The 26,265-nt window shown below is 42.3% G+C and overlaps 1 protein-coding gene and 1 long non-coding RNA gene across 3 annotated transcripts in view; one reads left to right on the top strand and one right to left on the bottom strand.

Moving 5' to 3' along the window:
- Positions 1-232: 232 nt before the first annotated feature.
- Positions 233-26,265, top strand: LOC141161561 (uncharacterized). 2 transcript variants are annotated; one of them, XR_012250643.1, is made up of 4 exons: positions 233-336; positions 1,482-1,609; positions 5,726-5,789; positions 24,026-26,265. It is a non-coding gene; the product is annotated as an uncharacterized lncRNA (long non-coding RNA). The 2 variants fall into 2 exon arrangements; XR_012250642.1 differs by lacking the exon at positions 5,726-5,789.
- Positions 23,328-26,265, bottom strand: part of VPS8 (VPS8 subunit of CORVET complex) — a 170,889-nt gene continuing 167,951 nt past the window's right edge. The window contains exon 47 of the mRNA XM_073646517.1: positions 23,328-24,737. Coding sequence (XP_073502618.1) covers positions 24,591-24,737 — 147 coding nt within the window. The 3' untranslated portion in view covers positions 23,328-24,590. The remainder of the gene's footprint in view (positions 24,738-26,265) is intronic.

The following is a 26,265-nucleotide window of genomic DNA, read 5'->3' as shown; positions in this document are numbered from 1 at the left end:
GTGCCTCCTCCTCTTCATAGAATCTTATGAGCGCCAACAATCATCTCTTGTCTAAGTAATAGGAAAATCTGTTGTCTGTGAATACAGGTTTTATCAATGAACTGAGAGTGAAGGATCATTCCAAGAGGTGAAAGAAGCAAATCTCTGATCAGATATATTACAACATTTCTTATTATCATGTATACTATTGATTTATGAAATAGCTATTAAAACAATGGTTATTCTTTAACAGGTCTTGAAAGAAGGAGAGAAAAAAAATAAAATGGAAAAACAAAAAAAATGGTTTGGTTCCGAAGGGGTTAAACAGATTGGTAACCCACAGGGGACACATCCAAGGTATGTCAGAACATACAAATTTCATGCATATATTATCCTGTGGAGATAGATGGAAGCCTTTTCATTTGTAATCCCCCATAGAGTGCATGTTTATCTGTACATGTGGAGGCCATTAATAGTGTCGGCATTCTGCATAATAAACTGGGTTATACGCATAGGATCAAACAGAAGCAGATCCAGCTATAGCTTTACTAACTCCTTTGTGGCTTTGCTGGAATTGTAACAGTTTGGTCCATTTTAGATCCATTTCTTCCATGCTTTACAGCAAATCACGTAGATAATCCCCATCTGAAATGTGGGATGTTGGCAGGAGGGGTCTTTGTGCCCTCATTTATCAGATTGCTAATCCATTTCAGATTTAGCCAAGTTTAAGGTAGGATTTCCAGTAGCACACAAATGATAGTTGCTTCCATTCCTCCCATGACCTTGTTGATCTGTGAGATTAATTTTCCCTTACTGTTCCCCCATTTTACAAAGCACATTATAGTAATAACATATCATCAAGCACTAATCCACCTCTCAGGGAGTTAATGCCAACTCAAATCTCCCTTTTAATAATTCATGAACTGTTCCTGTAGAGCCTCAATACCTGATATTACATGTATACATTTAATGGAGGCATTATCCACACTGCCTGGATGTTATTACTACTTCTAAACATTGAGCAAAGACTTGCAGCAGCGGTGTGTAAGCCGATATATTATGCAGAAAGAGAATATTCCTGCGTGTTAATAAAGCCTCATTAAATGCCAAGGCAATTGATTCTGTTAATGGCACAATATATACACATAATGTACATGTTCATGACTACCCCTCCACACTGACTGCTTGGTGCACAGTGTGTGGCAGTTTTTCTAATTGCAGTGGCCCTTTCATAAAACAGTTAACCTATCAAGTATAAAGTGCAGGAACCAATATTGGCTCAGAACGGATGATGGAGGCTTCCTGCAGTCCCCCAATATCTTACTGTTTCAGCTCTGCATGACTCAATATTACATTGAGAGCGGAGATAGAAAGTTGAAGAAAACACATAGGACACACTTCTACAAAGTGTGTTTTTTTACTTTTCATTAGATTTATCATATCAAATATTTATTTGGCACCTGCCTGAACTTTTTCTACCACTGTTCCTTGACCCCCATTAGGTTTCAGTTTGGGGGTACCTCACAAATAAGAAGCTGCGTCTGCGGAGCTGTGACGGATGCTGTACGGTGTCCCTGTCTGTATCACTACTACATACAAACAAATACAACCGCTCTCAGAGCGCACTAAGGTATGTGAAGAATGACTACATGAATTCTGAACTGCATTTCTACTATATAAATTATACGGATAACACTGAAGCACATAGTGATAGTTTGGCCAAATTGTGTGAGCCCACTTGTCAGTAAGTAACAAGGCGATCTCTCTAAATGGGAACCTACGCTATCAAACTTGCCTCTTCTGAACCTCGGCCTACAAATTTAAAGGGCAGGTAGGATCCAGCTTTGATTGAAAAAAAAAGTCTGGTACAGATGAGCGGAGCGCTCACTCATCACTAGTCAGCAGCGGCTGTAAACCCGCCCTCGGCACTGACTGACTGCACATCAATGAGAGGGCCAACAGTCAGAGCTGAGAAGCTGGTACAGCCACCGCTCTCTATACACGCATCGGTGCCGCTCGCTTGACTGAAACCAGAATGCTGCCATGAGGAATAAAGTTCATTTCCTTCCAGCACTATGTGTTTAAGTGCCAGCGCCAGGCAGGTTCACAGCGCTATTAACCTGAAGATTAACCCCATATCTACAGGTTAATAGTGTTTTTTTCAGATGACAGGTTCCCTTTAATTCTGTCGTCAAGCTTTTGCTACCTCATCTGAGAGCAGCATAATGTAGGAGGAGAGACCTTGATTCCAGCAACGTACCACTTTAATAGTTCATTGGGTACGCAGTTGTTAGTTTTCAGATGTAGCAGAGCTCAGTAAGCTAACCCTGACCACACCACAGCTTTTTGTGCACATTTTATATTGACAGTAAGCTGCTAATCAGTTTTGGGGGTGGAGTGGTACCAGGTGGAACATGAGCTTTACTTTGGGCAGTCAATCTCCTGCTGAGAAAACACTGATTTTATTGAAACAACAGCACAAAGCCTTATAAGTGACACATGGCTGAAATCAGTGCTTCCGCTGCATGATGTTCTCAGGTTACATATCAAAAACATGCTGACCAGAGGTGTAACCTCAGCAGATGAGCATGCTTTTACTGAAAACAAATCTTTATACAAAGACCAACACTGATAATACTGCCATATGGTGACCATATAGTGGTAGATACCAGACCTGCAGAACATATTACAGTACAGTTACAGATAGTGACTTCAGGTGACGTTCTTTCTGATGGAGTCGTTCACTTTTCTATCTTGCCCAGACCGCCATAACATCTTCCAGCTATGAGTCATCTGCAGAGATTACAATAAAGACACAGCTGATGTCTCACATTTCCAGCACCGTCCCCAACTATTCCTAACGTGCACAAACTCCTCATCCTGCTGATACCCCAATACTGAGCTGCTGTTGCCGTATGTGTCCCTATTACTGCACCTGCTGTTTGCCACATTAAGGCCGTGGCCTCACTATCACTATTCGGTCAGTATTTTTTCTCAGGAGTGGGAGCAAAAACCAGAATTGGTGACTTGTTTCTATTATACCTTTTCTCGGATTGTTCCTCACCTGGTTTTGGCTCCCACTCCTGAGAAAAAGTACTGACCGAATACTAATAGTGGGGCCGGAGCCTAACAGCGCTCCTCTTACTGCCCCACATAATTCCCACCACTGAGCCCCTTATAAAGGAAAGTGGCCCCTTTGTGCCCACTAGATGGTAAAATTGCCTCCTAGAAAATATGAATGCCCTGTGCAAATGCCCTAGAAACAGTGTCCACATTTTGCCCCTAGAAAGTGATAATGCCCTACGTGCACCTTTGACAGTCATAATACTCAGAGTGTCCCAGTAATGCTCAAGTGTCTATTTAACATTTACGAATGTCCCCTGAGTCCCCATATGTACAGCTCCTCTATATACATTATGATAGGCCCACAGCTCCTGTACACACAGTATAATGCCCATCACCACAGTAGGAGATCTCCAATGCTCTCCTATACAAAGCATAATGAACTGTACAGTAGTCCTCATACTCTATAATGGCCACCACAGTGCATATTGCCCCCTTCCACACACGCTTTAATGGTCCCCACAGTAGCCCTCACACTGTATAATGGATTCCACATTGGGAATATTGTGGGGGCAATTATACAAACTGTATAATGGCCCCTGCATCAGGCCTTACACTGTGTAATGGCACCCACAGTAGTCTCCACACTGTATGATGGCCCCTACAGTAGGCCCTAAATTTTATCATGGCTCCCACATTATATAATGACCCCAACACTTTATGGATGCCCTACAATGTATGAGGGGACCCCAACCGTACTCCCTACAATATATAAGGGGGCCCAATACTTTATGATGCCCCCACATGTTTTAATTAAAATGAAAACCATCATATACTCACCCAATCCAGGATCACTCTGCCGTTTTGCAGACCACGGGCATAAAACGACCTGTGGTCTACAGGAATGAGAGAGATAGTGTAGGGAAATCATGTCTCCCTGCACAGCTGTGAATGCCGATACAGTTGAGGGTAGCGGTAGCTCTGGGTGGGCCCCTGTGAAGGTGGGGCCTTGGGCAACCACCCCCTGTGCCCCCCGGTAGCTACGCTACTGCTGCTTACAGATTCCCTTTAAGGTGCACAACTTTGGCATCAGTTTTGTCAAGCTTAGGCATGAAACAAGTTTTTGGGTAGAAAAAAAAAATCTCCAAAATGCTTCTTTAACAGACAGTCAACGCTTCACATTTACGCCACATTCATATGTTGAGTATTTGGTGAGTTTTTTCCCTCAGTATTTGTAAGCCAAAACCAGGAGTGGGTGATAAATACAGAAGTGGTGATGTGTTTCTATTATACTTTTCCTCTGATTGTTCCACTCCTGGTTTTGGCTTACAAAGGTACTTTATTGAGGTAAAATACTGATCAAATGCTGAATGTCTGAATGTGGCCTTAGGATGAGTTTGCTCAAAATTCAAGGCACTAAAATATATTGAATACATAAGTTTTTCCTGTCCCTTGGACAAATGATCTCCACAGCTAAAATATCTACCTAGGTACATATGAAGTGATGAGTCGTCTGATGCTGGGAATAGTGCCTGTGTTATCGTGCACCTATAGATGGGGAATGGAAGTAGGAAACCCATAAGTACCTGAAGGGTTTAGTGGTAATACAATTACCCATTTCCTAGCAGACTGAATGTCTACAAAACTCAGGAGGATGTGGAGAACATAAAGGACCCATGGGAAACAAAACCAATTTCACTGAATATAGATCTGGAGGAATGAAAGCCAAAACCTTTTACTCTAAGATACCATAAGTTACATTAGGAGATGTAAAAGAAAATAAGTTCTACGGTTACTCAGTCTGCTCAGTTCCTGACAAATGACAATGCAATGTACATTCACTTCAATCATTTCCATTATTAGAGCTGTGGGGTGGCATTTAGGGGACTATTTTACTGCAAATTTTTTTTATATTTTTCACAAAATGTAAATATATGAAACTAAAAACGAGCAGCTCCCTGTGTAACTAGGTGGTGAAATATGTCTCACATTCAAAGAGAATCGGTCCGGGCAGATCAATTACACTTACTTTAGCTGCTTCTCTGGGACTCCAAGTAGTTATAATTTCCCAATACCGAGTGATGAAACCAGGACAATGATACAGGCTTAGTCACATGTGAAGCAGGTACAATAGGTACAATTAAGAAGCAGACAATCTTAATCAGTTATATTAAAACCACCGGCCTAATATTGTGTAGGTGCATGTTGTGCTGCTTAGACTGCTCTGACCCATCGATGTAAGGACTCCAACAGAGCTCAGGCGGTGTCCTGTGGTATCTAACATCAGAAAGTTACCAGTAGAATTTTAAAAGGCTTCTTCCAGGCCAACTTAATCTATGGTATACATCCAACTATTGTACAAAAAAGGAGCAATATATGCCAAAGCTTCCTAGTTTCCCACCAGTCTCCATTTTACTATTTCCCCAACTCTAATGATGGTGTGTCATCTTGACATGTAACCACTGCAGCCAATCACTGGTCACAGTGGTGATCTCAGTAGTGTCAACACATCACTGCTACAGTCAGTTGTTGGCTACACGTCACAAGTCAAAACATTGTGTCTGGAAATAGATAAGCAAAGACATGGGGCCAGATATGTATCTGCAGACTGAAAAGCTAAAGGTTACTCCTTTGTTAAATATTTACCCTTTTCAGCTATATGTAAAAGATTTTAATTTTACAGCACATCTCACAAATCAGACTGTGATCTGGAGAATATGACGGAGAAGTCAGCAGCTCAAATTAAGGTACATCAAACTATTCCTGAACAATTTTCGAGATGTGTCAAGGCACATTATCCTCCTGAGAGAGGCCACTGCCACTAGGAAAAGCCACTGACAAGAAGGGGAGGACATGAACAGCAACAATATTTAGGTAGTAACATCCAAACAAATGCCAAAATTTCTCTGTCAAGAATGTCCAAGACCATCATACAGCCCTGCCAGTGAAATATGGAAAATTAATTAAAGGATAGTCATGTTTGGAAAGACTGAAGGCTTGTGAATCCCCAGATCGCGTGCTGTCAGAATTCTCCAGGGCCGGCGCGGCGAGCGGGTGGTCACATGACTGCCCGCTACTGGTGTCAGATAATCTTGACAGCGCACGCTGTCTGCGATGTGAGGACTCACAAGCCTGCAGCCTTTGCTATCTTCTAGATGCCGCGATCTATAGCGATCGCGGCATTTAGAAGATAGTGAGAGGAGAGGGGGTCGCCCACTTACCTCTCAGACGGCCCCCCTGATATCTCAGAGAACCTGGTGTTGTCATGGCAGCCGGAGGTCATATGACCGCCTCCAGGTCAGCCACGTATGGTGTCCTGCTAGGCTCAGCCTGCAGCTGAAGTCTAGCAGGAGATAATGACAGTTTTACACTGGCAGCAGAGCTCTCATGCAATGCAATACATGTCTATTGCATTGCATGAGAACAGTGATTAGAAAAATAAAAATTATTGTCCCATACAGGGCCAAGTAAAAATGTAAAAAAAAAAAAAAGTCTAAAAAATGTTTTCAAACTGTTAAAAAAAACAAACAAAATAAATAAAAATAAATAAAATATTAAACCAATAAATCTGTATATTTATGCAAAAACAAAAAAAGTACACATATTTGGTATCGCCGTGTCCGAAACAACCAGATCTATAAAACTGTCACAGTAATTAACTCCTTCTGTGCACACCGTAAAAAAATAAATAAAAAACGGAGCAAAAAAACTATGCTTTTTCATCATATCGCCAAACAAAAAGTGGAATAAAATGCGATCAAAAAGCCAAATGGAAATAAAAATGGTACCACTGAAAACGTCATCTTGCTCCGCAAAAAAAAAGCCGCCATACAGCTCCATCAGCCGAAAAATAAAAAAGTTATAGCTCTCAGAATAAAGCGATGTAAAAAAAATATTTTTTCTATAAAATAGTTTTATTGTGTAAAAGCGCCAAAACATAAAAAAACGATAAGTGTAGTATCGCTGTAAACGTACTGACCCGAAGAATAATGCTGCCTTATCACTTTTACCATACGCAGAACGGCATAAAAAAAACCCTCAAAAAACAATTCCTGAATTGTTGGCTTTTGTTCATTTTACCTCCCAAAAAACAGAATAGAAAGCGATCAAAAAATGTCACGTACCCAAAAATGGTATCAATAAAAAGATCAACTCGTCCCGCAAAAAAGCCCTCACATGACTGTCGGCCGAAATATGGAAAATTATAGCTCTCAAAATATGGCGATGCAAAAACTAGATTTTGCAAAAAAAATGGTCTTTTAGTGTTTGACAGCTGTAAATCATAAAAACCCAATATAAATCTGTTATCTCTGTAATCGCACTGACCCGAAGAATAAAGTAATCTCATCACTTATACCGCACGAGGAACGGCGTAAAAAATAAATAAAACCAATTCTTCACCTGCTACTGATTTGTTTATTATGTCTCCCAAAGATCGCAGTAAGGCTCTGCTCACATTTATCCTGTGCTCTGCACTGAGCACTTATACCGGGGTTACCATGTAAATCTCTGAAATATGTGATTCAGATGGAACCCATGACGAAAGATTCCCTGTAATGAGGCAGATATAGGCACTGTGGATGCAGTCTGGCCTGGGATCCCACGGTTTCAGTTTTTTTAGGCGTGCATAAAAGTGCGGTTGGCCACAATTTTGTGCACTTTTGAAAAAAAGGACACCGCTAAACAGAGGCCAGACGGAGTCCAGAGTAACTCTGCTGCCTCATTATAGTGAATGGATCTCACAGGGGTTTCATCTGAATTACATCACTTAGAAATTTAGATGGAAACCCCGATGTAAGTGCTTCCAAGTTACTGGTAGCAGAAAGGCTCTGGAAAAGCGAAATGGCCCTTGCCCCCCAAAAGAAATTCAGAAAATTTTGTGCTCCCAAATCCAAATGCCTCCCTCCCTTCTGAGCCCCACAATGTGCCTAACCTACATTTAGGGTCCACATGTTTGGCATTCCTGTAGCGATGAGAGCTTGCCTAATTTACAGGTGCATGTCTCCAGAAGCACAAGCTGGGCACAAAGTACTGGTCACTACAGCGTACTGGTCACTTCAACAGCAGTTTGAAATTTTCACTCAGCAACATCCACTGCTGCTTGTTTCTGGAAAAGACCCATGGAGTCAAAATAGTCACTACACCTGTAGGTAAATCCCCAAAGGGGTATAATTTCCAAAATGGGGTCACTTGAGGAGGGATTCTGCTCTTCTAGCACTTAGGAGCTGTGTATATGGAGTCCGCAAACTATTCTACAATCATTTGTTCTCCAAGAGTCAAATAGCGCTCCGTCCCTCCCGGATCTCGCCGTATGGCTAAGCGGTACGGTACAGCCACATATGGGATATTGTCACGTTTAGAAGAAATTGTGTGACATTTTGGCACCATTTTTACCCATTGCCCTGTGTGAAAATGTAAAATCTGAGGGTAAAACATTTTTTTGTGGTAAAAATATAATTATGTTTTCTTCACTGCCCAATGGTATAAAATTTAAAAATTAAAAAAAATACTCACTACCTCCCTAGATGAATTCCTTGAGAGGTGTAGTTTACAAAATGGGGTCACTTGTGGGGGTTTCTGCTGTTTCGGCATGTCAGCGACTCTTCAAATGTGACATGGTGTCTGCAACCTATCCCAGCCAACATAGCGCTCCTTTCTCTTCCGAACCCTGCTGTACACCAAAGCAGTGGTTTTCCCCCACATATGGGGTATCGGCGTACTCAGGAGAAATTGCACAACAAATTTCATGGTGCAATTTCTCCTTTTACCCTTATGATAATGCAAAATTAGGGGATGAGAAACATTTGTGGGAAAAATGTGAAAATTTTATTTTTACGGTTCAATTATTATAAACTTCTGTGAAGCACCTGGGGGTGCAAGGTGCTCACCACACATCTAGATAAGTTCCCTAAGGGGTCTAGTTTCCAAGATGGGGTCACTTGTGGGGGGTTTCCACTGTTTAGGCACATCAAAGGCTCCCCAAATGCGACATGGCGTCTGCTAATTATTCAAACAAATTTTACATTCAAAAAGTCAAATGGTGCTCGCTCCTTCCCTTTCGAACCCTGCCGTGCACCCAAACAGTGGTTTTCCCCCATATATGGGTTATCGGCTTACTCAGGAGCAATTGTACAACAAATTTCATGGCGCAATTTCTCCTGTTACCCTTATGATAATGCAAAATTAAGGGATGAAAAACGTTTGTGGGAAAAATGTGAAAATTTTATTTTTACGGCTCAATATTATAAACTTCTGTGAGGCACCTGGGGGTTCAAGGTGCTCACCACACATCTAGATAAGTTCACCTATGGGGTGTAGTTTCCAAAATGGTGTCATTTGTGGGGGGTTTCCACTGTTTAGGCACATCAGGAGCTCCCCAAATGCGACATGGTGTCTGCTAATTATTCAAACAAATTTTACATTCAAAAAGTCTAATGGCGCTCCTTCCCTTCCGAACCCTGCAGTGCGCCCAAACAGTGGCTTTCCCTCACATATGGGGTATCAGTGTGCTCAGGAAAAAAAATGGACTACACAATTTGTAGTGCAATTTCTCCTGTTACCCTTGTGAAAATAAAAAAAATTGGGTCTAAAGTAACATTTTTGTGAAAAAAGTTAAATGTTCATTGTTTTCTTCCACATTTCAAAAATTCCTGTGAAGCACCTGAAGGGTTAATAAACTTCTTGAATGTGGTTTTGAGCACCTTGAGGGGTGCAGTTTTTAGAATGGTGTCACTTTTGGGTATTTTCTGTCATAAAGGCCCCTCAAAGTCACTTCAAATAAGATGTGGTCCCTAAAAAAATGTTTTTGTAAATTTTGTTGGAAAAATGAGAAATCGCTGGTCAACTTTTAACCCTTAGAACTTCCTAACAAAAAAAAAATGTTAGTTCCAAAATTGTGGTGATGTAAAGTAGACATGTTATTTATTAACTATTTTGTTTGCCATATCTCTCTGAATTAAGGGGATAAAAATTCAAATTTTGAAAATTGCAAAATTTTCGCCAAATTTTTGTTTTTTTCACAAATAAATGCAAGTGATTTTACTACAATCATGAAGTACAATATGTCACGAAAAAACAATCTCAGAATCAGCGGGATCCGTTAAAGCGTTCCAGAGTTATTACCTCATAGAGTGACAGTGGTCAGAATTGAAAAAATTAGCCTGGTCACGAAGGAAAAAACAGGCTGTGGTGCGAAAGGGTTAAATGACCACTGATGATCAAACAAGTTGCTGATCTGCCTTCCTATAGTGCCGCACATCGTCTGGTGTAAACAGACACTTCATTATGGTGGGAAAGAGGGCAAAAAATAGCTAACTACAACAGTCCAATACAATATGGATAGAATGTAAAGCTTCATCTACAATGCTAAGCAATCAGAATAATAAGAAAATAAAAGAAAAAGACTGCTTTACTAAAATATGAAGATTCCACCAGCAGTACACAGGTAATAATTGGGAAGGTCCTCAGTTCCGGCCAACTTCTATATATGTGGCCAACACAGGATAAATTGCTCAATGAATTACAAGCATTAATGAAATCTTTTAAAATGGAATTGCCTCACACTGGGAGTCGGCTGAGCGTTAACTAAAGAGGTGATTCACAGAGTGGCAGGATTCCTGGATATTAAAAACATAAACGGACTGTACAAATGTAATACTGGATTAACCTACATTCAGGACGCAGGAGAAAGTGGAACCCCACAGTCTCCCCTCCCTCCAACTCTCTGCTAGAAATCCAGGGTTACCGAAGGCAAAGTCCTATTAAAATAATTATTCTGATGTCATTGGAATTTGATAGCTTCTAATTCACACAATACAGTTTTGAGAAAGATATGTTTTATGTTCTGAAAATGGAAAACCCCATAAGTTGTTTATTACTTGGTGATTTTCAGCAGATTTAAACTTTTGCAACTCATCATGCAGTTTTCACAGACAAATGTGGGGCAGAGATTTTCCAACACATCTGAACGTGGTCTTAGCCATGCATTTTCTTATCCGTAGATGTCAAAACTGAAATGTGCCAATTTTACCATGCTATAATAATTGGGAATATTACAGATCTATCATCAGATTTGTAGATAAATCTGGAAATTTTTGTTTTTTTCCTCCAGGAAAGGGTGGAGTATTGCCAAGCAAAGTGTGAGCCTGCCTTGGTGAGATTTGTTATGTTCCGTCTCACAGCGCATCTTAGTGCATTCAAACATCATTCAATATTAATCTGCCCTTCAACTAGGCAACAGATTCGGATGGTGTTTCCTGCACAGAGGACAGAGAGGGACATCAGGAGAATATGTCAGGCTTGCTTTTACTAGGCATTCTGCACGAAGTATATATGGCTGTATAGGTTGTGTCACATCTTCATATGTACAGTAATAAATTCAACACTATATATATATATTACATGCCAAGTAGATTGTGTAGGAATAAAATACTTTAACAGATCACCCCACCTTTATATTCTTCCAATACATATAAAAAAAATTGAATAACTTAATCAAAATCATTATCTGCAATAATCTGTACTCTGCCCCAATGTCTGCAGACACCCATCTACAGAGGCATGTAAAAGTTTGGGCTCCCATGGTCAAAATTACTGTTATTGTGAATAGTTACGCAAGTTGAAGATGAAATGAACTCTAAAGGGCCTAAAGATAAAGATGACATTTCTTTTGTATTTTAGGCAAAAGAAAAAAAAAAAAAAAAAAAAATCGAATGTAATCTTTTACATTTTAAAAATTACAAAAAGCAAAATGGGTCAATGCAAAAGTTTGGGCACTCTGCATGGTTAGTATCTAGTAGAGCCGCCTTTTGAAAGTATCACAGCTTGTAAACGATTTTTGTAGCCAGACAAGTCTTTCAATTTTTGCTTGAAAGATTTTCATCCATTCTTCCAGTTCTGTGAGATTCCTGGGTCATCTTGCATGCACTGCTATTTTGAGGTCTAGCCACAGATTTTCAATGATGTTCAGATCAGGGGACTGTGAGGGTCATTGTGGTGTATTGTGGATTTTAATGTATATTTACTGTAATTATCCATTTGTAGAAGCCATTCTCTTTTCAACTTCAGTTTTTTTACAGATGGTGTTATGTTTGCATTGAGACTTTGTTGAAATTTCATTGAATCCATTTTTCCCTCTACCCGTGAAATGTGCCATTGGCTGCAACACAACCCCAAAACATGATTGATCCACCCCTATGGTTAATGGCTGGCAAGATGTTCTTTTCCTGAAATTCTGTATCCTTTTTCCTCCACACATACCTTTGATCATTGTGGCCAAAGAGTTCTATTTTAACTCATCGGTCCACAGGACTTGTTTTCAAAATGCATCAGGCTGGTTTAGATGTTCTCTTGCATACTTCTGCATCCTCACAAAATTAAAAGTGAGGAGAGGCTTTCTTCTGATGACTCTTCCATGAAGGCCATATTTGTGCTCGTGTCTCTGAACAGTAGAACAATGTACCACAACTCCAGAGTCTGCTAAATCTTTCTGAAGATCTTTTGCTGTCAAGCGGGGGTTCCAATTTGCCTCGCTAGCATTCCTACGAGCAGCTATCACTGAAATTTTGCTTGGTCTTACAGACCTTATCTTGACCTCCGCTGTTCTGGTTAACTGCCATTTCTTAATTACATTTCAAACTGAGGAAAGGGCAACTTGAAAAACACTTTGTTATCTTCTTATAGCCTTCTCCTGCTTTGTGGGCCTCCACCATTTTCAGAGTGCTAGGCAGCTGTTTAGAAGAACCCATGCTGCCGTTTTTTGGCACAAGGTTAGAGGCGGCTGGGTTTTATAAAGCGGGGAAATATACAGCACCTGGCCTTCCCTAACGATGATAGTAAACAAGCCATAACCCTAACAGGCTAATTAAGGTCTGAAACCCAAACTTTTGTAATTTTCCTTTTTGTAATTTTTAAAATGTAATGGATGACGATATATTTTTTGCCTAAAATACAAAAGGAAATGTGTCATGTTTAACTTTAGGCCTTTTAGAGATAATTTAATCCTCAACTTGCTTAACTGTTCATAATAGCAGTAATTTTGACCACGGATGCCTAAAATTTTACATGCCACTGTATACAGCACTCTCCTGCTCTTCTGTGAACAAAAGCCAAACATCTGACTACACCACACAGAGGATTTGCTCCATTTTTCATCAACAGTCTTTCTATTATGTCCCTAAGTGAGCGTGTTGTTTTTGTTTCCAAATGAATAACATTTTAGTGGAGACTCTACTACATAGACCATTTCCGACAATTCTTCTTGAGGCAGCAGAGAGGTGGGTTAGTCGGGCTCCAGTGGGTTCTTTAAATTTAGACCCAATAGAAGTTATTTTCCCCTTTTATGTAGCTTTTCTTCTGTTGTACAGAATCCATTACTGACAACTATGCTGCTAATCTTCAACCATAAGAGATTTTTGTGCTTTTTCTATAGACCTTGGACAATGCATCTGGTGCACCTTATTCAGCATGGTAATTTCATTTGATCACAGCCACCTGCCACCTCATTTACCCTATTACAACTTGCAAAAATTCAACAACGGATGTTAGTAACTATGTGGATTTGTTTTCTACTGAAAAAAAAGTCAGAAAACAAACATTTCATATAAAAGTTTATATACAAGTCCGGGGTGCCTAATACTTCTACAGAGACGTTTTCTTTTATAGTTCTAGAAGACATTCATAGGAGATTACCCTGCACCTATCCGCCTAATAAAGAATATTGCATTATTCAATGGAGCCATATTGAAAGATGCATCATTAAAAGGGAATTTGTCAGCAGGTATTTACATTATGCTGCTCTCCGATTAGGTGGCAGAGACCCTGATTCCAGCGATGTATCACTTACTGGGATGCTTACTGGATGTTTTGATAATCAACTGCTGATAAAAAAAAAAAAAAGTTATTTATTTCATCTGCTGAAACGCCTCCTCCCTGCTTGTCAGACACTGATGCTTTGCAATGCAGAAGCATTGCAAAAGTATTAGATTAGTGATCTGACATTGTAAAGATGATGGGACAATGTGAAAAATTGTAAAAGTATTAACAAAAATCCCAAAATAAAGAACATAAAAAAAAAGAAAAAAAATATTTATCCAATAAATACATTTATTCATGTAAAAAACAAAAAAACAAACCAGATTTAGTATGGCCGCATCTGGAACGACCCGATCTATAAATCTGTCCCACTAGTTAAAACCACACACGAGGCAAAAAACTATGCTTTATCATCATACCGCCAAACAAAAAGTGCAATGAAATGTGATCAAAAAGGTGAATGTAAATAAAAATGGTACCGCTGAAAACAAGCTGCCATACAGCTCTGTCAGCAGAAAACAAAAGTTATAACTCTCAGAATAAAGCGATGCAAAAAAAAAATTTCTTCTATAAAATAGTTTTTAGTGTGTAAAAGCCCCAAAATATAAAAACATGATATAAATGTGGTATTGCTGTAATTATACTGAATAAAGCTGCCTTATCAATTTTACCACACGTGAAACGGCATAACAAAACCCCCAAAAAACAATTCCTGAATTGCTGGTGTTTGTTCATTCTGACTCCCAAAAATTAGAATAGAAAGCGATCAAAAATGTCATGTGCCCAAAATGGTACCAATAAAAAAAGTCAAGTCATCCTGCAAAAAAACAAGCCCTCACATGACTGTCGGACAAAATATGGAAAACTTATAGCTATCAAAATATGGTGTAGTTTTTGCAATAAAAACCGTCTTTTAGTGTGTGACAGCAGCCAAACATAAAAACCCGATATAAATCTGGTATCGCTGTAATCACACCGACCCGAAGAATACAGTCTAATCACTTATACCGCACAAGGAACGGCATAAAAAATAAAACCAATTCTTCACCTGCTGTTGATTTGTTCATTCTGCCTCCCAGAGATCGCAGTAAGGCTCGGCGCACAGTTATCCTGCGCTGAGCGCTTACACTGGGGATTCCGTGTAAATCTCTGAAATACCTGATTCAGACGGAACCCCCGGCGGAAGATTCCCTGTAATGAGGTAGATGGATGCCCTGTGGACGCCGTCTGGCCTATGATCAGACAGTGTCCGTCTTTTTGGGCGTGCATTAAAGTGCTGTCATCCTTTTCAGAAGTACACAAAACTGGCCAATGCTGAACAGAGGCCAGACGGAGTTCAGAGTAACTCTGCTGCCTCATTATAGTGAAGGGATCCATCTCTCACGTCTTGCAGATTTAGATGGAAACTCCAAAGTAAGTGCTCAGCATAAGGCTGCGTGCCCATGATCAGAAATAGCAGCGTTTTGGACGCAGCTCACCTGCGCTGTGTCCTAAATGCTGCATTCTACAGTACAAGCACAGTGGATGGGATTTATTGAAGTCCCATGCCCACTGTACTTGTTTTAGACGCTGTGTAAATTCACCCGCGGTGCAGGTTTATGAGCCGCAACCTGTCAATTTCTCTAGCAGAGACGCTAGTCTCCGCTGCAGAGTTTGACCAATTTGAATGTCATTACATGCAGTGGGTCTGCCTGTACTGACAAATCAAGTGCGGCATTAGAACGCAGGGCTTTGAACGCAGCAAAACACCAAGGTTACTTACCGGTAGCCGTTTTTTCCTGAACCCATGACAGCACACCTTGAGAGAGGGATCCGCCCCACCAAGGATAGGAAACCATCTGAAATAAAAGGGCAGTACCTCTCCCTCGCTTCAGTTGGATTACAGAGCATTGAGAGGACCTCCAGAAAAAAAAAAAAAATTCTGATATATATATATATATATATATATATATATATATATATATATATATATATATATATATATATATATATATATATATATATATATATATATATATATATATATATATATATATATATATATATATATATATATATATATATATATATATATATATATATATATATATATATATATAATCACCCAAAATGTAAAGTGCTTCACCAGGGCGTGAGAAAGGCAGGGGGGGGGGGGGGGGGACGACGACTACGGGTGCTGTCATAGGTTCAGGAAAAACCGGCTACCGGTAAGTAACCTTGGTGTTTTCCCCTCACCCATGACAGCACACCTTGAGAGAATTTTGGAGAATATGAGCACCTTAGGGAGGGACCACCGCCTGAAGTACCCTTCTGCCAAAGGTAAGGTCAGAGGAGGATAGATCCAACCGATAGTGCCTGTAGAAGGTGGATGGTGCAGACCAAGTAGCAGCTTTACATATCTGGTCAATCGAGACATCTGCTCTCTCTGCCGAGGAGGTTGCCACAGCTCTGGTGGAATGAGCTTTAATACCGTCCGGTGCCGGAACACCTGTAGATGTATAAGCTAGACAAATGGCCTCCCTAAGCCACCTAGCAATAGTTACCTTTGATACCCCGTGACCTTTCCTACTCCCCCTGAAAGGCCAGAAACACGGACTTGTCCTTCCTCCACTGACTAGTCATGTCTATGTACTGTAGTAATGCCCTTCTAACATCTAGATTGTGGAACCTAACCTCCCCAGGGTTTTTAGGGTTACTGCAGAAAGAGGGAAGTACAATCTCCTGATTACAGTGGAATCTGGATACAACTTTTGGAAGGTACGCTGGATCTGTACGCAGGACGACCCGGTCCTCATGAATTTGGGTGTATGGGGGATCAACAGAAAGGGCCTGCAGGTCACACCCTACGGGCCGACGTTAGGGCCACTAAGAGGATGGTTTTGAGGGTGAGGATCTTTGGAGCGATAACCTGCAGGAGTTCAAACGGGTCGCCAGAGTGCATTTAAAACCAAATTCAGGTCCCATGGAGGAACTCTGAGAGCCCGAACTGGCTTAGCTCTGGAACAGGATTTAATGAATCTAGAGACCCATCTGTTCCCTGCCAGGTTACAATTATAGAGCGCCCCTAGGGCGGACACCTGAACTTTAAGTGTTCCCGTAGCCAACCCTAGGTCACGTCCCTTTTGTAAAAACTCTAGGATTTATCTAACTGGAGGTTTATCAGACAATGGGGAGTCTAAAATCCAGGAATTTTCCCCAGATCCTGGAATAAATTTTAGTTGTTATGGGCTTTCTACTACCCAACAGGGTAGAAACTAGGCCTAGTGAAAACCCCCTATTGCTCAGCAACAACCTCTCAAATCCCAAGCTGCCAGATGGAAACCTTTGGCTTGTGCATGGAATATTGGCCCCTGGCTGAGAAGGTCCCAGGGATCTGAGACCGACATTAGGCGAAGCAGGGAGAACCAGGGTCTTTTGGGCCAAAAGGGGGCTATTAGAATTATCCTCGCCCCCTCCTCTCGAATTTTCCTCACAACTGCCGGGATCATCACTATCGGTGGAAACGCGTAGGCCTTCCTGAACTTCCAGGGAATGTGGAGAGAGTCTACAGCATAGGGATTCTCTGTTGGATTTAGTGAACAGAATCTCTCCACCTTCCTGTTCGCCCTGGTGGCAAACAAATCTATGTCCGGTGACCCCCATAGCTGTATAATCTGTTGGAAGACTCGGGTTTAGAGCCCACTCTCCTTGTCTTAAAGTGTGGCAACTGAGAAAATCTGCCCTTGAATTTTCTACCCCCCGGATGTAAAGAGCACTGAGGGATGGGAGATGCTGTTCTGCTAGATGCAGGATCCTGTTTGCCACTACCATAAGGGAGCGAGATCTTGTTCCTCCCTGGTGATTTATATACGCCACTGTCGTCAGATTGACGGACCTGATCTGGACATGGCGACCCTCTATGTGGGGAAGGAAGCCTATCAGGGATTTCTCCACTGCCAAAAGCTCTTAGGTTTGATGACGCTTCTTTTTCGTGATGTAGCCAGAGCCCCTGAACTGAGAACTCTGCCAGATGACCCCCCCAGCCGGAGCCACTTGCATCTGTTGTAATTGTGTGGTCGACTGGTTTGGACCATTGTAAGCCTGCGGTCAGATTCTCCCTGTTTGTCCACCAGGAGAGGGAGTTTACCGTCCCCAAAGAAAGATAGTTTTTTTTCCCAAATGTCCGTTGAAGGATTTCTGAGCCGACAGGACCTCCCACTGAAGAAGCCTCATACGACTCTGGGCCCATTTGACTGCCGGGAGACAGGAAGTCATGGAGCCTAGTAGGGACATTACTTCTCTCAAGGACATCACGGGAGACCTTATGGCACTTGAGACCAGGCTGATTATTTTTCAAACCTTGTCTTCCGGGAGGAAACAGGATTGGCGTTGGGAATCTAGGGTCAAGCCCAGAAAGATCCGAGTCCTTGAGGGGGATAGCTTTGATTTTTGAATATTTATTAACCACCCCAGGTGATGTAAAGCTGTCCTGACCTCTAAAAGTTGAGAGGAACAGTGGTCCTCAGATTTCCCTATTATCAGAAAGTCATCCAGATAGGGAACAATCACCACGTTCTTGATTCGGAGAAAAGCTGTCACCTCCGCTATAACCTTTGTAAATACTCTCGGTGCTATTGAGAGTCTAAAAGGTAGGGCAGTGAATTGGAAATGTCTCAATTGCCCTTGGATGAACAGGGCTACCCTTAGATACTTCCGGTAGTCTGGATGGATTGGGACGTGATAGTAGGCATCTTTTAGGTCGATGACCGCCATGAAACAATTGTGGTGTAAGAGTTTCACTGCAGAGTTCACTGATTCCATCTTGAAAGTCTGGTTGATTATCAGCTGATTTAGACTTTTGAGGTTGATAATGGTCCTTAAGGACCCATTTTTTTTTTCTTTTTATCACAAACAGGGGGGAATAAAATCCCAGTCACCATTGTGAAACTGGAACTTCGTGAAGGACCTGCTTGTTGACCAAGTCTAATACCTCTGATTCTACAGCCATCTGCTCCTCCCTGGACTTCCTCCTGGAGGTGATCATGAAGGTTCGGCGAGGGACCTGACAGAAGCGTATCTTTAGGCAGTTCTTTATGATATCCAACACCCAGGGATTTGAAGTGATGGCTTCCCAAGATGGGATAAAATGGGAAAGCCTTCCCCCGACCTCTAGACTCGCGTCATTGGGGAGATTTTTTGGAACTGGAGGATGGTCCTCCAAACATGTAACCAGAGTCCTTTTTAGATCTGGGCTCCCATCTTTTCCTTTCTCCCGGAGGGCGACCCTGGTTAAATCTCTTCCTCCGAAAATAGGACCTTTTTGTTTCCCCCGTGAACCCTGGGAAACCTCTCTTTCTGTCGCCAGCCTTCTCCAAAAGCTCGTCCAGTTTTTGGCCAAACAAAAGTTTACCATCACAAGGAAGAGAACAAAGCTTATGCTTAGATTGTAGGTCTCCTGGGCAACCCTTGAGCCACAGGGCTCGTCTGGCAGCATTAGACAAATTTGCCGACCTGGCAGAGAGTTTAACTGAATCCGCTGAGGAGTCGGCCAAAAAAGCAGATTGTAGCAAAGGCAGATTGGAGAGGATTTTATCTCTGGACATCTTTTTATCCTTGAGCTGGTCTCCTAATTGCTGAAGCCACACCATATGTGACTTAGCGACACAAGTGCCTGCTACTGCTGGCTTCAGGCCCCCTGCCGCTGCTTCCCAGGTGTGACGCAGGAAGGAATCTGCCTTCTTATCCAGAGCATCCTTTAGGCTGTCCGAATCTTCCAGGCGTAGGGACGATCTTTTGGATGATCAGGCGACAGACCCGTCAACTTTAGGAATTTTGTCCCAGGACTCAGAGACACTATCCTCGAAGGGGTACCTCCTTTTAGAGGAGGAGGGCAATACTCCGGATTTCTCCGGCTTCCTCCATTCCCGGTCTATAAGGGTCTGAATTTGGGGATTCACTGGAAAGGAGAGTCTCTTTTTTTCCTCCAGGCCTGCGAACATAATATCTTCCAGGGACCTGGCTGCCTTTTCCTCCCTCAACCCCATGGTAGATCTGACCGCTCTGACCAACTTGTCAGTATCCTCAATAGGGAAACAGGGCCTACCACTGTCTGATGAAGAGGAGGATGCCGAATCACTGAGGCAAAGATCCTCTGACTGGGAGGATAAATCCTAGTCGGAGGAGATATTTTTATGGGATCTCTTTTTCCCCTTTAGTAAGCCTTTCAGGGAATCCTGCACCTCTGAACAGATTACGGACCTCAAATTAGAAGCGAAATCCGGGGTGCTCTCCGCTATTATTTGGTTAATACAGCTTGCACAAAGCTGATTCTGCCAATCTATGGAAAGGGGGGCCTGGCATAAGGCGCAAACCCTGTGCTTTTTGGTGCTACTCTTCTTAGGTTCCCAAGGAATGAAGCACAAATTTCAATTACTATTAAGTGACATTCACAAAGATCACTCACCCCTGAAGTCACAAAAGGGTACCGGATTTGGAGGCTGTGGCGGGACATAAGATGAATCCCTTCTGGATGGCCCTGAAGCGTCCGACACCTTACTCCTCCTGCTGCCGCTGCGGTTGCTGGAGCGGCTGTCCGTGTGCGAGGTGTCCGACTGCTTCTTCCGCTGGCGTTGATGCGGTGGAGGGGTCAGCTGCTGCTGCTCCTGGCTGTCCTGGTCTGCCATAGCTGCTACACCCGAGCTGGAGTATAAGCACGCTTGTCAGGAGCCCCCCCACCTTAAATAGAGCACATCCGGACCTCCTCCGGTCCATGTGTCCTCCCCCCTCCTGACACCCACCGGCTGATCTTTGAAAAAACCGGCCGGCAAGCGTTTACAAGGCGCCGCCATCTTGGTTCCGGGTGCCGCCCCCAACGTCATCGGCCACGCATCTCCCAGCGTGCACCGCGCCGTGACGTCAGGTGCGTCATACCCGGAAGACGCTGCTCCCGGCGTGCGACCAGCCAGGAGCCTGCGGCAGGGAGAGGACAGTGCAGCGGTCTGCGGGGAGCCGGAGCCATCCTCACCGCCTGCGCCCGCTCGGACACGGCTCCAGGGAACTGCGAACGGCGCTTCTGGGACCCGGAACCCGGTGCACAGGCAGGTGCCCGCTCTTCCACACCGGAACGGGCCCAGGTAAGAAGACACCTTTCTTCAGACAGGTTCCCATGAAGGACAGGAAACCAACTGAAGCGAGGGAGAGGTACCGCCCGGTTTCCTGTCCTTGGTGGGGCGGATCCCTCTCCCAAGGTGTGCTGTCATGGGTGAGGGGAAAAATATGCTACATTCAAAGTGGTGCTGGTCCCTGATCGTGGGGAAGTAGCCTTAGAGCGCCGGATAAATGTGATCCAAAAGGTTATGTAAAATGTTCCCAATAAAAGCTTCAACTTAATCCACAAAAAAAGCCCCCTCAGGTCTGTCATCTGTTATCGGAAGTATAGGGGGCTTTTCACCCCCAAAAGAAATTCAGCAAAATTCTGTGCTCCCAAATCCAAATGCCTCCCTCCCTTCTGAGCTCAAGTGTGCCTAAACCACATTTAGCGTCTACATGTTTGGCATGTCTATAGCGATGAGAGCCCGCCTAAATTACTGGTGCGCGTCTCCAGAAGCATAAGCTAGGCACAACGTGCTGGTCACTACAACGTGTCGGTCGCTACAAAACGCCGGTCACTACCGCAGTTTGCAATTTTCACTCAGCAGCATCCACTACTGCTTGTTTCTGGAAAACACCCATCAAGTCAAAGTCGTCATTACACCTGTTCCCAAAGGGGTATAATTTCCAAAATGGGGTCACTTGAGGGGGTATTCTGCTCTTCTAGCACTTAGGGGCTCTGTATACGGAGTCTGCAAACTATTCTAGGAAAATTTGTGCTTCAGGAGGCAAATAGCGCTCATTCCCTCCAGAGTCTCCCCATGTGGCTAAGCAGTAATGTACAGCAACATATGGGGCATTTCTACATTCAGCAGAAATTGGGGGACAAATTTTGGTGCCATTTGTACCCATTTCCCAGTGTGAAAATGAAAAATATGGGGTTAAAACAAAATTTTGATGGTAAAAATTGTATTATTTTCTCTTCATTGCCCAATGGTATAAAATGCTGTGACACACCTGTGGTGTCAATATGATCATTGCATCCATAGATGAACTCATTGACAGGTGTAGTTTGTAAAATGGGGTCACTTATGGGAGGTTCAGCTGTTTTGGCACCTCAAAGGCTCTACCAATGTCACATGGCACCTTCAAACTAGTCCAGTAAAATCTGAAGTCCAATATGGCATTTCTTTGCACTGTGCCTTAAAAGTAGTTTTTGACCACATAAGGGGTATTGGCGTACTCGAGAGAAATTGCACAACAAATTTTGGGGCCCATTTTCTCCTGCTATCCTTGTGAAAATTAAAAGATTTGGGGCTAAAACAACATTTGTGGAATTTTTTTTTTTTTTCATTTTCGCAGATCAACGTTGTAAAATTCTGTGAAGCACCTGAAGGTTCAAGATGCTCATTACTTCTAGATAAATTCTAGTGTTGAGCGAGTATGTTCTGTTAACCCTTTCGCCGAGTATTTATAGCTGCTCGGTGATATGTTTGAATCGCTCCCGTGTGCATGATTTGCGACTGTTTGACAGCTTTATTACATGGGAGGAATGTCTATTTCTTACACATTCCTCACATGTAATAAAGCTGCCAAACAGTTGCAAATCATGCACACGGGAGCGATTCAACCATATCACCGAGCAGCTATAAATACTCAGAGCTCGGCCCGAGCATACTCGGACAGAACATACTCGCTCAACACTAATAAATTCCTTGAGTGGTCTAGTTTCCAAAATGGGGTCACCTGTGACTGGTTTCCACTGTTTAGGCACATCAGGGGCTCTCCAAAAGTGACATGACACCCGCAGACCATTCCATCAAAATCTGCATTCCAAAACGTCACTCCTTACTTTCTGAGCCCTGCCGTGCGCCCAAACAGTAGTTTTCGCCTACATATGGGGTATCTGCTTACTCAGGAGAAAATGGACGCCAACATTTGTTGTGCAATTTTTCCTGTTACCCTTGTGAAAATGCCAAATTTTGGGGTAAAACATTTGTGAGAAAAATGTGATTTTTTTTATTTTCACGGCTCCACGCTATAAACTTCTGTGAAGCACCTGGGGGTTCAAGGTGCTCACCACACATCTATATAGTTTCCCTGAGGGGTCTAGTTTCCTGAATGGTGTCACTTGTGGGGGGTTGCTGTGTGCCTAAACAGTAGTTTTCCTCCACATATTGGGTATTGGTGTACTCAGGAGAAAATGGACCCCAAGACTTGTTATGCAATTTCTCGTTACCCTTGTGAAAGTAAAACAAAATTGGGTCTAAGGGAAAATTTTTGTGAAAAAAAAAAAGGTTAAATGTTTATTTTTTCCTTCCACATTCTATTAACTCATGTGAAGCACCTGAAGTGTTAATAAACTTCTTTAATGTGGGAAATGTTGTTATTTAACCATTTTGTGTGACAATTCTCTGATTTAAGGGCATAAAAATGAAAAGTTTGAAAATTGCGAAATTTTCTACATTTTCACCAAATTTCCGATTTTTTTCACAAATAAACACAAGTCATATTGAAAAAATATTACCACTATCATAAAGTACAATATGTCACGAAAAAAAAAAAAATCTTAGAATCAGTGGGATCCATTGAAGCCTTCCAGGGTTGCTACCTCATAAAATGACACTGGTCAGAATTAAAAAAAAATTGGCCTGGTCAGGAAGGTGAAAACAGGCTTCGAGGTGAAGAGGTTAACCCCGCATAACACTATGGAATGGAGAATAAACTTTTAGAGATGTCTTTCTACAGAAAGAAATCTTGTTTATTATGTGTTTTGCTGCAAGATTCCTGTTCTGTTATTTAGTGCCAATGGTCTGTGTAACACAGACATCCACCATTCTTTTATTAGTCCAGACTTAGAATAATGAGAATCCACTAATAAGCAATGAATTATTTCAGTGATAAATGTAACAATTTCATATTATTTGTAGCAACCCCAGGGCTTCCAGAATCATGAAGGTTGAACTTGATGGACCTAGGTCTTTATTCAACCTACGTACAGTAACTATGACAAGCAGGTGTATGACCTCTGGTCTTAGTACAGCATTGTTGGTGTCATTTATTGTTGTGCTTTTACTATTAAGAAAATGTCCTTATGTGTTAGGCAAACCCGAAGAAGGAATATCACCTTGGCTGGACTAAGCATCAGCAGAATAGTCACCTGGCTGATCCGCAGAGGCCTATCCAAATAACAAATTGGGGCACAAAATCACTTAATACCAAGAAGACAGCTACTACCTGGACACAAGAATGGAAGCAACAATCCCCCCTGGACAGCAAGGAGCAACAATCTACTAAATAGGGCATAGATCATTGGCACCAGTATTCAGTCATCCCTCACAGCTCCAGCGTAAAATGTCCCTGCGATTCCTCCATCGGGTTCTGTGCACACTGTAGCTGTGAAGATGGGTCACAGGGTGATGCCATAATGTACGGCATCACTATAAGAAAATATTGTGTATATCCACTTAAACAGGCACAATAGGATTGATTAGAAAATTGTTAGTGTATTATCGTTGCTTTAAACATACATGTATAAATATACTGTACACACGGATTCTTCACAGTTTAGGTTCCCCAGGGCTTGTTGGACATGTACAGCTAGGAAATGATGGAGGTGACATGGACGGCCACTGGCTGGAGTGTAAAGGTACAGAAGACTTTCAGAGCTATTCATCAATGATGGGTGGAGGTGCCAGATGCAGCTGGAAGTTCTCGTTCTGGAAAACACTGCTGGAGGAAACCCCACCATAGGGGTTATGGACAGAAGATTTTTCTGGGCTTTGAGAGCGGCACAACTCCGTCAGAAGAGCCAGCTGGAAATAGAGAAAGAACAGCAAGACAAGAGTTCAATCAGATGCCAGCCCAGAAGATGGTGCACTACAGAATAATAGAGAAAGTCTACTGAGGTTCTACAAAAATGCACTGTGCTGTTATGCACCACTCCATGGTAGTGAGAACTGGCTGCACGGATCTCCGCTGCACGGATCTCCGCTGCACGGATCTCCGCTGCACGGATCTCCGCTGCACGGATCTCCGCTGCACGGATCTCCGCTGCACGGATCTCCGCTGCACGGATCTCCGCTGCACGGATCTCCGCTGCACGGATCTCCGCTGCACGGATCTCCGCTGCACACTATAGTGCTTGGTCTTCACTATAAGGATATGTGCACATATGGAGTATTTGCAACAGCTTTTTCTGCACAAAAATCAGTGCTGATAGGAAAAAAGCAGCATAAATAAGTATTTTTTTATGCATTTTACATCTGTTTTTACATATGCTTGTTCCTTATTAATTTTAGAGGGTGAAAAACGCTGCAAAAACGCTCTAAGAATTGACATGCTGCAGATTAAAAAAAAAACAAAAACAAAAAACACATTGATGGTTCAAATCTGCAAGGAAAAAATAAGCAGCAGGTGCACGAGAGTTTAGAAATACCATTCCCTCTGCTGGTACTGTAAAGTGAAGAGTTTATTACCCTTGAAAAACTGCTTGGAAAAAAATTGTGTGAACAAGCCCTTGAGTCAACGCAATACACTGTTTGAATTTCTATAAGCGCAATTTCAGATTTTAACCCCTTTGGTCCTGGGCATTTTATTTGCACCATGTGCTTAATCCCACAGCACTAGCTTGAGTTATCCAGGTATAGAAAGAAGGGCCGGTGGCTATGTGCTAGGTAGCTCCCCACTACAAAGTGTGAGTGTATATATAAATATGTATATGGATATATATGTGTATACACAGAATGAACCGGCATCTCACTAGACAGGCTTTGACTCCATCTACACTGTTCTTATAGTTGAGCAGTCTGTCATTTAAGAATAAACAGTCTGTCACACGCTTACATGTAATTATGTAGGCACATATACTCATGCATATGTACACACACACACACACACACACACACACACACACACACACACACACACACACGAATAGGAATGTCTGCTACATCTCACCAGAAGATGCCACACACTGTAGATTACTAGATTTTAAAAAATAAATATAGAAAAAAAATTGATTTTTTCCATTTCTTCTCTTTGCCTGGCTCATCTCTGATTACGCCCCGGCTTAGTTATAAGTGATGTCAAGTAAGGCTGTGTTCACATTTGCATTGGGGGCACCATTGGGAGAGTCCTTTGCAGACTCTACCAGAAATGACAGATAAGATAATGCAGCACATCTAGAAGAATGTCACTACCACCGAAGTAGAACAGAAAGCGGCAATGTATGTGGATCACAGCGCTGTTCCTCTTTGATGGAAGTATGGCAAACAGTATGTCACCACGTTCAAGTAAAAGGCTGCTGTTATCACGGATGGACCTCTATGTGTAGAATTCAAG

Source organism: Phyllobates terribilis, unplaced genomic scaffold (assembly GCF_046119375.1).
Source record: "Phyllobates terribilis strain yellow unplaced genomic scaffold, ASM4611937v1 Scaffold_9__5_contigs__length_417890890, whole genome shotgun sequence".
Classification (NCBI taxonomy): domain Eukaryota; kingdom Metazoa; phylum Chordata; class Amphibia; order Anura; family Dendrobatidae; genus Phyllobates; species Phyllobates terribilis.
The sequence above is the reverse complement of the archived record's forward strand: the minus strand, read 5'-3'. Positions and strand labels throughout refer to the sequence as shown.